The 15067-nt window shown below is 38.0% G+C and overlaps 1 protein-coding gene across 6 annotated transcripts in view; it reads left to right on the forward strand.

The window, feature by feature from the left end:
* LOC108612227 (band 7 protein AGAP004871) overlaps positions 1-15067 on the forward strand; it is a 41826-nt gene that overhangs the window by 1489 nt on the left and 25270 nt on the right. For 2 of the 6 annotated variants that reach the window (XM_089467984.1, XM_089467987.1), the window contains exons 2-3: positions 7032-7131; positions 7928-7939. In XM_089467984.1, coding sequence (XP_089324110.1) covers positions 7032-7131; positions 7928-7939 — 112 coding nt within the window. Of the gene's footprint in view, positions 1-7031; positions 7132-7927; positions 7940-14087; positions 15063-15067 lie in introns of those variants that run through there. The other 4 variants (XM_089467985.1, XM_089467988.1, XM_089467983.1 and 1 more) reach the window with 3 other exon arrangements.

The raw sequence follows: 15067 nt of genomic DNA on the forward strand, positions 1-15067 counted from the left end.
TGTCGCGCGTATCCAGCTGTGCCACTGAGGCAAATAGCAAATAGCTAAACTGGAGCGGCTTTTGTTTCGCACAGCCACCTGCTCGACATCCTGTCGTGCTGTCGTCCTGTCGTCCTATCGTCCCCATTATCCTGGCCCAGCTTAAGCCGTCGCTTCGCGCTGTTTGTTTTGTTCTTCAAATTACATTTCCCTCTAACAAGAACTCACATAAACGCGCTTCGAGGCGAATGTAGGCCGGATATTTAATCAGTTTGCAGCAGCAGCATTTGCTTTACGGCTTTCGCGGCGCACTTTTAATGCAAGTTTTAGTCAAATATTTGGCAACTTTTGCTGAGCCACGCTCGAGTTGGCATTCGCTGTGCTCGCTCGGCTCAGCCAGCAGCGGAAAGCTTACATCAGCACAGGCTTAAGAAACTAATTCGCAATTGTAGCTCAAACTTTTCCTGGTTTACCTGAGCTCAGTTCATTTTCCTTGACTAGCACAAAGAAGCTAGAGTGGAACATAAGGAAATGCACCTTTTTAAGCTTACCTCTCCATATGCTTAAGCAAAATCAACTCATGAATGAGCATGACGCAGCACAGACCTTCAGCTAGTTTCAACAGTGCCTTTGTTTGCTATCGACATTGCATCAGTGCTTTGAGTTTATAATCAATTTGCGGTAAGCAAAGGATTTTGCTTCGAGCTCAACAGCTCGAAATACAAAGTTTAAAGTTCATTACAGTCATTGCTTCAAGCTGAAATTCCATAGACAGAGATTTACTTGCAGCCAAGTTTAAACTTTTAGCTCTATTATTTACTCTTGTTGCACTTTAATAGCCATTTTTAGGATTATTTATAGTATGTATATGAAATTACTATAAGAACTCTTTATTTAGACATAGACAGAGACAGATGAAAGCTGAGATTATAGTTGTGCGCTTATACAGTCAGCTTGGCTAACCTTTCTGCATACCTTAATAAGAGCAGAAATATTTAAAACAAAGATCTTAATATATATTTTATATATTTTAGTAAAATATTTTACAATGTGCTCAGCCGTTATACCAAATATTTAATTTACAACAAACTTTAGATAAGAACTATTAGACAAGAAAATATATGTAGACCATAATATATAATTATAGAAATGTTAAATAGTTTTTTTTTTTTTTTTTTCATTTTTAGTAGTTTCCATTATTTCCTTAGTTAATGGATAGATATATCACCTGATATATCAAAAACAAATCTCACAAATAACTGTTAAACGTAATAATTTTCATACTCAGTCGCTCTTGCCTTGAGCAAGCTACTTTTATACATTTATATATACATATATTCTAATCAATCAGTTCATCACATTTCGAACCCAGTTAAATTCCTTAATATTTCCCTCAAATTGCTTTCAACGTATTTTGCTCCATCGCACTACTAATTGTATTTATTTATACATACTCTACTCAATCAGTTCGTTGTTTATCGAACCTGGTTAAACGCTTCGCAAACTAATCAAAAACTAATTAAACTCTATTGATTATTTGCATCAGATGCCATAAGGACAAATCCCCAAAGTAGTTCATGTCACTCATAGCCAAATCTTACAATCTGCCCGTCGATATCTAAGCATGCCAAAGGCGAAAGCCGCTGAGAGTTAGGACAACAGCCGACAGCTTAAAAGCTAATTAGCGCACTTGCGACCCGAGGCATGAGAGGGCCTAAAACTACAGCAAGTCAGGGCCAACAAACAGTTTAGCGCGCACGTTAACTTTATTAGCCGCAGACAACTAAATCAACAAGATATAAGTATGTGCATATGTGTGTGTATATATGGGTTTATATATATATATGTGTGTGTATATATGTCTGTATATACTTAATCAGGGAATGCTTTTTAACAATGGCCATTCACAAGCCTTTTATGCCCAGCTAACTGGCGTGCAAACAATGCCTGCAAACTAATAAACTTGTGAGGCGCATCTACTAGCGCTATGTGTGTGTGGCCTTTGTGTGTATGTGTGTGTGTGTGTGCAATCGCGATCAATAAAAGTTAATTATTCAATACAACAAGCTATAAACTTTCACTCGCACTAATCCAAACATAATGTGTGCGTATATATATCTGAGTATATATGTATGTATGTGTGTATGTGTGTGCCGTGTGAGCCTTTGTTTGGCTTACAGCTGTGTGGGGCGACTAACAACCCGGCATCTGGCCCCACCTTTTCTGTGCCTTCCCTTCCGCTCGGCTCTGTCAGCTGCGCTCGTTGCGCTCGCCACAGTCGCAATTTACACAATTTAACCGTTAATTTACATTACAAAGTAGCTGCCCCAACCATCCAGAGAAAAAACAAACAATCGAATAGCAGCCGTTAGGTCTCCTACCCAAAACTAAATTAAAACTTTAAAAACATTTTACTAACTGACTTCACAAAGTTAAACTGAACATATGGCATAGCTCAGAGCTTGGCTAACAAGTGCCCAAGCACTGAGAGAAATGCTGTGAATAATTAATGTGAATATTGATTGTTATAGGGTATATGGAATATGAATTCCTAGTGCTTAACTTCCTTGCACTAAGTAGACTTTCAAGGCTAAAATCTAATATGTCTGCTCAGACTTAGTACACGTGTCTCTACAAATACTACAACAAATAGTGCAAGCTATGTAAATTAATTTAATGAGCTTGTACACTGTGCAACAATGAGGCTATAAATGCGTATTTAAGCTACCAACATATGACAAATAAATTATTTATGAATTTGTTCATTTATTATGCTGACTACATGAGAAGTATGGCTTATGCTATTAACTTTATTATTATTTATTATTTATTAATTTATTATTATTTTTTTTTTTTTTACTAGTCGTCGTACTGAAAATACTTTAAATAATTAATTATTATAAAATAGGTATTGAGTTTGTAGAAAATATATATAATTTTCAAATACAACCTGATTATTATAGACTTAATTTATAGACCTAGTAGCATTCACTCGCATTTTTTTTTGCCGTGTAGCCATTTGCCATTTCTGGGCTAATTGAAACTCAAATGTAGCGCTATAAATTCTGCTCAAGTTTTGCTGATTAGGCCACATAAATTCGCAAATTTATTGAACATCAGCCACATCAGCATCATCATTATCATCACCATCATTATCATCATCACCACCATCAGCATTACAGGTGGCAAAGGTATACATAGATTTGTTGGCAGCCATCAGCGACTGGCTGTGCTAGCTATGCTCTGTTGCTGCTCTGTTTATATGCAAACAGAAAAGCAATTTGTGTGGACATTTTAATTGAAGCCTCGTCTACAGCTACCTGTATGAGACACACACTCAGACACACATAGACTCGCTCACACATGTGGATGTAGTGTACTTCATGGCAGTTGGCATGCAGCCAGAAACTGTGACAGCTCGCATGGCACTGAGGCAGGCAAATGGTCGTTGAGAACTTTGTCACATTCTGAGCAGCCAAAAAAACATTTTCAATATGCAAAAGTTGTTAATATGTTAGGCAGGCGTTAAGAGGCAAAGCATGCCTCTTCAATTCGGCTTCTTATACACACACTCCCTCTCTCGCTCTCTTTTCTGAGCACGTTGCGTATGTGTAATATGCTGCATAATGCGTGTTTAGATCAAAATTGAATTGCGCATTTTACATGGCGTATACGTGATGCTCATTTTGACAGCCCGCATTGCCTCACGCTCGCTCCTGCTGCCGCTGCGACAGATTAAACTGAAAGTTATTGTCAATTCGGCGTGTTCCAGCTGAAAGATGAAGGCGATAGCCCAGTGGCCAGACACAAAATAAAAATAGAGAAAAAGAGAGAGAAGTAATCAAAAATAAATCATTCGATTTGTGTTTCGCTGCTGCGCATTGTTGGCCTTTGATTTATGAGCGAAAAGCATTTGGCTATTTACTGTCTGCATGTTTTGCATTTATTTATGCTATTTGCTTTGGCTTTCGGCATTTGCGGCATTCGCCATTGAATTGCAAAATTTATAGAAATTTGCAATTTTATTGCTTCATTATGGAGACAACGCATGAATATGATTCATGAATGGCAAATAAAGAGAAAATTGAGAGTGTTTTGGATAGTTGAGTATTTGTACTATGTAATTGTTGGAAATCAGTGTAGATAGATATATTAGTGGGAAGAAGTTCATTTGCTTACGCTGGTTTTATTTAGCTTTCTGCTGCATTGAAGCTACCTCTCTCTCTTCCATTTAAGCAATTGAAATTAAGTCACATCAATCAATTCATATTTGTATTTATACTTTTAAGTGCAGCTGAAGTTGATCGATGGGCAAAGATTGAATTTCAATAAATATATTGAAATTAACAGTCCATAAACTGTTTTGTTTTGCCATTTGAAATTGTCTCTGGCAATTGATTAGAATTGTGAAAATCCATTGCATAAATTGTAATCGAAGATGTGAGATCCCTGATCAAATACATAATATCTCTATTTAGCGAAAGCTCAAATATACAATATGTAAGAGTTCCATAAAAATTACTAGAGTTTTAACTTCAATCATAGTTCCCAGTCTCTTATGTAGTTTCTCCAGGCACAAGATTTTCTGGTGAATGCAAATTGATAGAGAAGTTCACATATCACACTTGATTTTGCCAATCGAAGCTCACATATATGTAAGCACTGCCAAACCATCAGCTAAAAGCATATTACTTTCCCTCCTCTATCTCACGAATGCGCAATGCTCAATGAAATGAGAGTCGAGCCAGAGTGAACTGCAAATATATCAACAGTTTATCAGCACAGAATCAATCATTTGCCGCAAAATACATAGAGACTGTAGCTGGTTTTATTCACATTTCGTGTCTGCTGACCCGTTGGCTCGTTTGGTTGAGCTCAGCCCGAATGTCTTCTTCACACAAAATATTTTATCTGCTAATTCCCACATTGGCTCAACGTTCAGCTGGGTAAAATGCGTTTATTACAGAACTAATCCAGCAGGACAATGGCCAATTCGGCTCACTGCAAATTTCATTAATAAATGTCGACGAGCGCACAGAAAATAATCCATTTTACTCAATGCCCCCCAATGAGTGGGGGCAAACAGGCTGCGGGAGAGAGAGGGAGAAAGAGAGAGATAGGGATAGAGGGAGCGAGAGAGCGGGACATCGGGATGGTTGAGGGCGAAAATGTGGCAACTGAATGCAAACAATAAACATTGAAAAATATCACAGCTCGACGGGTAAGCGCAGCAACGACAGCAGCAGCTGCTCCTGATGTTTACGCTGCTGCAGGCACTGCAAAGCCGAAGCCAAAAGCGTGGACGTGGGTGACGGCGGGAGGGGGGTGGGGATGGTTGACGTGCGGTAGTGCCAGCATTTAAAAACCGCATACGGCAAATGCTTTTGTTGGCACAATATGAAAAGTGCAAAGGGAACAAAGACAAAAAAAAAAAGGGGAAAAAAAAAACAATTTATCTACTTCATATTTTTTGGGTGAAACAACCGCAGCGAACAGCATGAAGCGCTGAGTGAATGTGTGGGCTGAACAACTGGATTCATAAAGTGTACAATCAAAGAAAAAGTAAACCACAGTAGAGCAAATCTTTACCGAAGATTAAATATCCTTTTGTGACGGCAGCGCATATAGAGCAGATGAGCCAGGGCTTAATGCCTGGCTGTCACATATGTGTCAATTGTTTATATGGTATTAGCTGGTGAATCGATTTGAACGGGAGTTAGTTGATATTGCAAATCAGAAATCAAATCACATATTTTGATTTGCAATATTCATAAATTTCATTTATCTCTTGCTTTGATGCAGATGCTTATGAAATAAAATCAATCAGAATCTTTGAAAATAAATTAATTAATTAAATAAATAAATAATAAATAATAAATAAAAAATAATAAATAATAAATAATAAATAATAAATAATAAATAATAAATAATAAATAATAAATAATAAATAATAAATAATAAATATTAAATAATAAATAATAAATAATAAATAATAAATAATAAATAATAAATAATAAATAATAAATAATAAATAATAAATAATAAATAATAAATAATAAATAACAAATAATAAATAATAAATAAATAACAAAATAATAATAATGAAACAATTTTTTTCTTATATATTAAGAAATAAAATAAATAAATAAAAATAAATAATATTTTGGTAGTTTTGAAAAATGAGTTCAAATTTAATCAATAAAAAAAAATATATATATATTATTATTAAAAGTATTCGATTTTTTCATTTAACAATAATAAAAAAATATTGCATTAAAGTTTTGCTAGTAAATTTGCAAGATTTTTAAAAATAAAAGCTTCCTTATTTAAAATGCCTTTCAGAGCTACACAAAAAAATTAAAAAAAAAAAAAAAAAGTTCGTTCTCTTCAATATACGATAGCTGTAGACGCAGAGCTATAAACTCTAAATTCCCTGTACAAGTTCAGAGTGAATTCAATCCCCATGGCTGCGCTCAGTCACATTGAAATAAGTTTATTAACTTTTTATATACATGCATACATATATCTCCCATAAAGGCTAACACGCATTCCACATCAACAATTCTCAATGCCTTTTTGCGAGAGTATTCAAAACAAAAAGTGCAGCCATAAAATACGAAATTTACAGACCGTCTGACATGCCATCCACATCGAGGTGTGTCCATGTTTTCTGGATAAATGCAATTTGGCTGCCGTACACGCTGCTAATTAAGTTTCCACAACTTGCCAGTGGCAGCGGACAGTGCTCAACTTCGTAACAAACTCGGACAAATTTGTGCACAGCAGCCAAAAGTTTTTCAAATGAAAACTCATATATGTTTTGCGAAAAGATATATCAAAGTTATTATTGTACCCAGCGAAAAGTTATGAACAGGGTATATTTGTGTTGTGGTATTTTGGAAGTGTAAAGGAAATATAAATGGGAGTCTCGTAATGAAATACGGAGTAATTAATACAAGCAAATACGAGCACATATAATTAAGAAAACAGTAGCAACTGCTCAGCACATCTCGACTGTCAACTTATACAAGTTCTTCTATGATCACTTTCAGGATATTGTGCCCATGGAACAAGTGAGCTCGATGGTCTCCAACGGTGGCGGCAGCGTTACCATGCAGCGCGACGATGAATACCGAAATCGCATCATGAAAAGTAAGTGTGTCAGTTCTCAATGTATTTATATATACATATAAATATATATACAAATATATATTTTAATACAAAATATATATATGTGTATATATATGTGTATGTATGGTCATGTGTATGTTGTGTGTAGAAAACCCGAACCCCGTACCGTTCAAGAAAAACGTAAAACAGCCAACCTCACCAAAAAAAAAAAAAAAAAAAGGCAAACCCAACACCCCCCAAAGAGCCAACATATATATAGAAAAGGTAACTGCTTCAGCTGCGGCTGCTGCGCTGCGCTGCATTTTGGCTTCTTTGCATGGGAGTATTTAACTATCCCTGACCTACTGGCTTTGCAGTTGACATAGTTTAATTCCGCAGTCGCAGCAGTCGGCAAATAAATAGCATTTCACATTTCGCTTAGACGTAGTACACATGCTCCTCCCTGCCCCTCGCTCATTCCCTTCCCCTCGTGCCCTCTCACACATGCCTAGCATGCACCGCCTGCATGCATTAGAGACTTAGTTTTAGTTTTCTAATATTGCATTACAAATAGATATATATATATATATACAATATATATGCAATATAAATAAATAATTTCAACTAACTTCAAACGTAAACATTTCATGTTGCTTGCCCAACAAATTCGCCGAATTTGGAAAACGCTCTCTGTACAAATTTGCATAACAAACAAATAACAAAAACGCATCATCAACCAACTAAAAATAACAACTAACCAACTAACCAAAATAAAAATTAAAAAAAAAAAACAAAAAACCAACCGCTTCTCTCTCACAACTCTCTCGCTCATCTGTAGTACGTAGACTTGGTGAGTCCTAAAAACTAATTTAAATTTAAGTACTATAAATATTTTGCATTTAATTTCGTAAATTACACAATGAGTACATGTGTGTGTGTGCATGTATTCGCCGACTGTAAGTATAAATATTCAATGAATTTGCAATATTCATTTGATTTCCTATTGCGTTTTTGATTTGCAATTGAATTAGTTTAGCCCAAATCCAAGTTACAAAGTGCATTTACATAACTAAATCATGTTCTCTGTGCAAACGTTGTGTATGTATGTGTATGAGAGAGGATGTGTGTATGTGTGTGTGTGTGTGTGTGTGTACAACACATTAGGCTAACATTTGCTAAGTGCTTTGCAACCATAAAGTTGCGTCTTGCGGCCGAGCGAGCGCAGAGAGTTTGCTTGCTTAACTGTGCTCTGAGGCGTATACTTGATGTTAGTTTCAGCTGGGTTGAGTCTCTCTCTCTCTCTCTCTCTCTCTCTCTTTCTCTCTCTCTTTCTTGCTGTGTGTATCTTCCTTGGTCCTAGGCCGAAGCAATGACTATATCATGATAAGTCTGTCCACACACAGAGGCGGACAAGCGACATCTTCATTTGACGCTTTCCAGTTGCTCGTAATAACAGAACACACATAAACCATCATCTGCACTCGACTTTAATGACCAGTGTGACCTGCAAATAACAGCGAAGACAAGCAATGAAATTGAGTCAAGCATAGCCTGGAGATACCCTGTATATCGTATATATATGTATATGTGGGTTGATTTACTTTTGCGTTATCTTTATATTCCCATATCTCTTATTGTTCCTTTAGCGGAAAGAGGCTTGATCCCCTGACTTTAAATTGTTCATCTCTCGCTGAATCTTCTGCTCCCCTCACTTTGCGTATCTCTCCCTTTCTCTCTCTGTCTTGCTATTCTCTCTATCCTCTATGTGTATTTTTCTAACTCTTTCCATCTAACTCTATCTCTTTCTATCTACCTATAAATGTCTCTCTGTCTCTTTCTCTCTCTCTCTCTCTCTCTCTCTCTCTCTCTCTTTATCTCAATATGCCTATCTCTCTCTCTCTAGCTCTGTCTCTCAATCTCTAGAGAGATTCTCTCATACTCATAATTCTTGAATCCTTCTGCCCATTCTTACTATCCCACCCTCAATCCCTCTCCTTCTCGCCCATCATGTTTGTATTCATTTTTTTCTCGGTCTCTCTCAATTAATATTTCATTTCTGTTTCTCTTTGTTCACCTGTCATGCTCATTTCTCTTTTTCCTCTTTCCCTGAGTAACCAATCAACTCTGTTGACAAGTTTATGCCAGGGTATCACAAAGCTGACAATGCACAACAGAATGTTCGAGCATTTTTCATCATTAGGTAATTAAAGCCTGTCCTTTGGGCCTCGCCCTTGCCTCAGCTCTCAATGCCCCCAATGCCCCATCCGTTCGACTATTTAGGTCTCTAATTTAGCATCAAGTTGGATTCTAGCAGCTGGCAGCTGGCAGTTGGCAGCTGATACTCTTGTCCACTCATTTCGCAGCGAACGCAACGAAACCAAAAGTAAAACAAATAAATTGCAGGCTAAACAAAACACAGGCCAACAAACAGATGGCCAAAATAAAAGAAATTAAAATTGTGAGACGTTCCACGGCGCTCGTTCCACGTTCCACTTTGTTGACCCGCTAACCCCTCGCCCACCCTCTCTCACTCTATCTATCTCTCGCTTTTCTTTACTCTGTCAACTGCGGCCGCAAAGACAAACACAAAGCGCAGCCAAGGCTCGGCCCGTGGCGTTGGCTGCCAACCAATCGAGCACCAAGAAGGAACGGCTAGATGGCACAGCACAGCGTCTAGTTCAATGCACCGACTGACTCAAGGGGGCAGAGCCTTGGCAAAACTTAAGAAAAGCGGCTAAGCCTCAAATACAAAATGAAAAAAAAAAAAAAAAAAAAAATTGAAAAAAAAAAAAACAATCAAGCACACACTGTATAATACTATATACCCACTTGCATTTAGCTGCAAAACTTTTCGTCGGCTTTTTCACTTAGTCTTCCGTTTAGCTTTCCCACTCTCCCTCTGTCTCACTCTCTCTCTCTTTCTCTCTCTCTCTCTCTCATTCTCGAGATGTGCCAGCAAATATCTGGTCTGGCTGGGCAGTCGCTTATGAATTTCCCAGATAAACGACAGTCATTTTTTATCTTTTATGTCATGCTTAGATTCGAATATTTTATTATATTTGATTTTGCCTAATACCCAGCAATAAAAACTTGTTAAAGGCTAGACAAGAAGTAAGTGCTAAAATAATATATGAAAATGGATGTGTGTGGAAAAAGGCGAGAGAAAGAAGAATGAATTTATTATTGCTGGAGAAAAAACCGGAAAACTATTCAGAGTTTCTTAACAAAATATTTTCTTATAAATTTGCAGAGTTATCTCAATCTTGAAAATATGTTTTGGCTATCAAATTTAGTCTTTAAATTATCAATATATAAAGATATATAATATCACATTTTAGTCATTTTTTTTATTTTTTTTTTCATTTCTTCTACTATTTATGTGGTATGTTCTAGTCGTTCATTTCGGCTCTTTGTTGGCAGTGGCTCTCACTTGGCAAATGCTTTAAATTTGAAGCAGGCTTCAGGCACACAAATTGTTCACAACTTTTGGCTGCTCGAAAGTTGCGATTTAGATATAGATGGAATTTGTAGAAATTTTGAAGTGTTACGAAAGTGAACTCTGAGGGAAGAAACCATTGAAGCAATTGCAATTGCTCAATGCAAGAGGTATTTGAATGGCATTCAAAATGTAAAAAGTATGCGAATCCAAAAAGCATTTAAATGGCATTTAAGTATCTACACATAGTCTAAATATAAATAAAAATATTTAAAATATTCTCTTATGCTTTAGTTGGCATTTAGATTTATAAAAATAAGTTTAAAATAAACTTGTATGTATTTAAATATTTTTAATATATTCTCTTAGATGTTTTGCCTTCTTGTAAAACTTTTTAGCTGAAAAGATTTTGCTTTGATTAATGCGCGGCTTGTTTTAAATGCCGGCTTAAAAGCCCTTATTAATTAATGTCCTATTTCAGAGGCAGACTGCAGTCTGCCGTCCAGAGTCGAGCCGCGTTGAGTTCAGTTTGCTAAGCTGCTGCCATTTTAGCTGCCATTAAAGCGCAATAATAGGCTCTGCCAGTGTTAGTCAACGTCTTCAGCTGGCAGCTGGCCAAGCGTTGACAATATGGCCAAAGTGGCCTGCGCCACTATCTGTGTCTGCTCTTCCAACCGGCCGTCTGTCCGTTCGTCTGTCCGTTTGTCTGTATCTGTCTCCGTCTGAACACAATGGAGCAAAGCATAGAGAATGACGCATTTGGGTGCAAGTGGCATGTGGCCTCATGCGGAAGTTGTTAATTTGACGCACAAAAGGCGTCGTTGTTGAGCACCAAAATGGGCACAAGTGGCGCCTCGGTGCAACAGGGCGTATACGTAATTACTCCTAGACTGACGTATATTACACAGAGCTGCACAGTCATAGTAGTGTCTATAGCTGTAGCTGTAGCTGTGTATCGACTGTGCCGTCCACGTTAACGTGCAACTTGTTGCCATGGCAAGCATAGGTCAACACTGGACAGCGCCATATCCAATAAGATTGTGCCAATAAAGACTGCGCAGTTTATTGGCAAATGCATTCAGCAGAAATGGACAAATAAAATGGAAACTCAGGTGATTCAGGTGGTGGCACGTAGCCTTTGCCGGCTGGCAGACAGACAGTCCGGCTGTCCGGTTGTTCAGCTGTCCGGTAAATGGCCACAGCACAAACAACTAATTAAAGTAATTTATTCTAATTGCACGAGCATTTTTTGCTCGTTATCCTTAATGTAATGGAGCTGCGGACAATCTGTTGGTATTTACATTTCTACATTTGTCTTTCTTTCAATGGTTTATAAAAAGGTTTCTCTGTTTTAATGTGTGGGTTTTTATTGAATTTTAAATAAATTAAATTATGTTTAATGGCAATAAATATTAATTCATTATACTGCATTCATTATAGTTCGAAATGAGAACTCTTGAATGCTAATTTTTACATTTCAATGTGTTATTTAAAATAAATAAATATTATTGAAACAAATAATTAATAAAATCAAAAAGTCTATATTTCTCAGTCTCTAATTGTCTATCGCTGGTTCTCTCTGTCTCCCTCTCTTTCTCTGTCTCTCTTTATACAATATCTTTGCCTCGCTCTGTCTCTCTGGCTACCTTTCTCTCTCGCTTTCTGTATCTCTATCTCGCTCTCTCTCTCTCTCTCTCTCTCTCTCTCCCTCATCAACTCTCTATCTTTGTCATTCACTATATCTGTATTGTCTCTCTTTCGTTATATTTATCTATCTCTCTCGTTATTGTTTTCTCTCTCCCTCTCTCTCTCTTTCTCTCGTTCTCTCCTTATCTTTCTCTTCCTCTTCTCGCTCTGTCTCTCTTTCTTCGTCTCGTTATCTTTGCCCTCTATTGCATTATCTCTGTCTCTCATGCACTATATTTGTATCTCTTTCCATTTCTTTGTCTATCTGTATTCACCCTCCTTACTATCTCCATCTCCATCTCCATCTCCGTCTCTCTCTTTCTCTCTCTCTTTTTCCCTACCTCTTTTATTATCTCAATAATGTCTTAGGCGGATGTCTACGCAGTCTACTTTAATATTGAAATGGGTCTATAAGCAATTTAACTTTAACAATTGTATGCTCAGGTGCCACTTAAATAAATACCTTGTTATTTACACTAAGTTTCTCAAGTTCACTCAACGCCTGCTAAAGAATAAAATAAAAACGCTGCTACTTAAATATTTACAATTCAATTTTTGAGCAGGCACAACGATAACGAGTCGACAGCGGGCTCTCAAATGTATACAGAGGTGGATTGCAGTGGCGTATTATGAAATATTCAGGCTTATGCAAGCATGTAAATGCCAACAACGGAGGAGAGACGAAGACAGTCAGGGAGAGTAAGAGAGACTAGGAAAGGGAGAGAAAGCGAGAGAGAGGGAAATAGAGTCAAGAGTCTTTGCATGACTTTCACTTGCTGTGCCTGCCCACGGGAGCAACCGGTTGAAAGTCAAAATACTTTCAGCTCTGTGTGTCCTAAGAACATGCACAAAATGGCCTACTTGCCTCTTGCCACCTGCCACCAGCCACCAGCAACTTGGCCTGGCTTTTACTTGACTTTTGTGACCAAGTCCAAGTCGAACATAATGAAGCATGCCGAAGCGGGCGGTGCGGCATGCCGCAAGGTTCGCTTACAATTACAGTTGCTCGGCTCTCAGTTAATGTGGCTTATGCCATTCTCATCTATCGTATCGTATAGATAAACGAGTAGATATACATATACATATATATATAGGTGCATATAGGTACACCACATCGTATCTAGCTCGAGGTTGATAGAAAGACACAAAAGCTGCTTTTGGCATTTAACATAACCGAGAGGCTGTCTTCCGCTTTTTTGCGACAGTGCATATCCTGCATCCTTGAGCTCAAAACGTATGGCCGCGCGTGCAGCCAAATCTTCGCAAGGGAAACGTTCTATGCATTCGAGCTATTAACATGTCCATAGCTGTCCAATTCCGCAAATTGGTCGTTCATCAAAGTACCAGGAGACCCCCCCCCCCCCCCGCCGTCCCACCCTCCAACCCTTCGTTCGTTCAGCCATTGTACGTGACCAACGAGCGGACAGAGCGCACTGCACATTACGCAAAACCTGAGCAGGACATGCAATGTTTGAGCATGGGGCTATTTGAGGGCTACTCGGCACCCTACCTATGTAGGCAATAAATAAATTAAATAACACTAGAGTTCAGTTCAGTTGGGACTCGTCTATAAACAAAGCTGGTGGTCAGCGCACGGCGAACGCTGCAGCGGCAACAAAGCAAACGCTTTCAAGTGCATTAAATAAACTTAAAAAAAAATAAATAAAATAAAATAAAATAAAATAATATAAACGTACAAAATTTAATTAAAAACAAAAACAAAATATTCATATGAAAACAAAGTGAACGAAACTTCGACGCTCGGCAGCCTACAATTTAATTTTGTTTAAATTAGTTTCTGCCTGGTTTTTGCCTGCACATGAGCACGAACAGCCGCAGCAGTCAGGCGATTCTGAGTAAGCGAAACTGTTGTGGGCTTTAATTAGAGTTATGTTTAATGATACAGCATAGGCTCGCTTAAAGGGAGTTATTCAAATGAGCCAATGAGTTTATTCAGTGATTTCTATGCTCTCAATTCAATTGAACTGAAACAGTTAATGAATTGAGGACTTGTTTAGCTATTGATTAAACTAATTGCATAAACTGCAACGATTGTGACCCATAAATCGTTCATTTCATGCTGCAATAACTGATTTACTGAGCCGCACGAGCCCTGCCTGCAACGACAGATTAACAAAACCGAACTAGAATTCCCAGCTCTGGCTGCATTTGTGTTTATGGAATTGCCTTTGTTGCTGTGCTCATTTAAATAAATTGCGAGTGCATTCGTACTCAAAGTTTGTGTGGGGCACTGAAAGTTTTTAATAGAGTTCTTGGCTTGTAAAGCATTCGAGCGTTGCTTAAAGCGCAACTTAAATAAACGAAAAGTTTTCGGAGCAACTTTCTGTTGCGGCAACTTGTGGCAATTAGCACTGGCTCTATAAGGAGAAATACATACATACGCACATACGTATTTATCTATGTTTAAACACACAAATTGTTCACTGATTGCACCACAAAAATCTGCACATTCAATTGCAATTACTATTGCAATTGCAAATTGAAATTGAAATTGAGATTGAAATCGGAAACGGCCTCAAGATATCGGACCGCACGGATAGTCTGTGGCAGTCGACAGCTGCCAGCATGCCAGCGGCAGTTGGCCAGCAGCGGCATGCAGCACGATCTATGCAACAGCAACAATTCATGCCACACCACCAGCTTCAGCACCAGCACCAGCACCAGCGCACCGCCAACGGCCAACGTGCCAACACCATATCGAGCAACTATAACAACAAAATGCAGCTGAACAGCAATCACAGCAGCCAGCGCGAGATAAGTGCGTCGCCACGTCGCGTGGCACTCGATACAACGGCCTCTGGGTCGACGACAGGCTTTGGTTTTAGTCGAGGTAAG

This window comes from Drosophila arizonae, chromosome 4 (genome assembly GCF_054131065.1).
Source record: "Drosophila arizonae isolate 15081-1271.41 chromosome 4, UAZ_ARI_1.0, whole genome shotgun sequence".
NCBI lineage: Eukaryota > Metazoa > Arthropoda > Insecta > Diptera > Drosophilidae > Drosophila > Drosophila arizonae.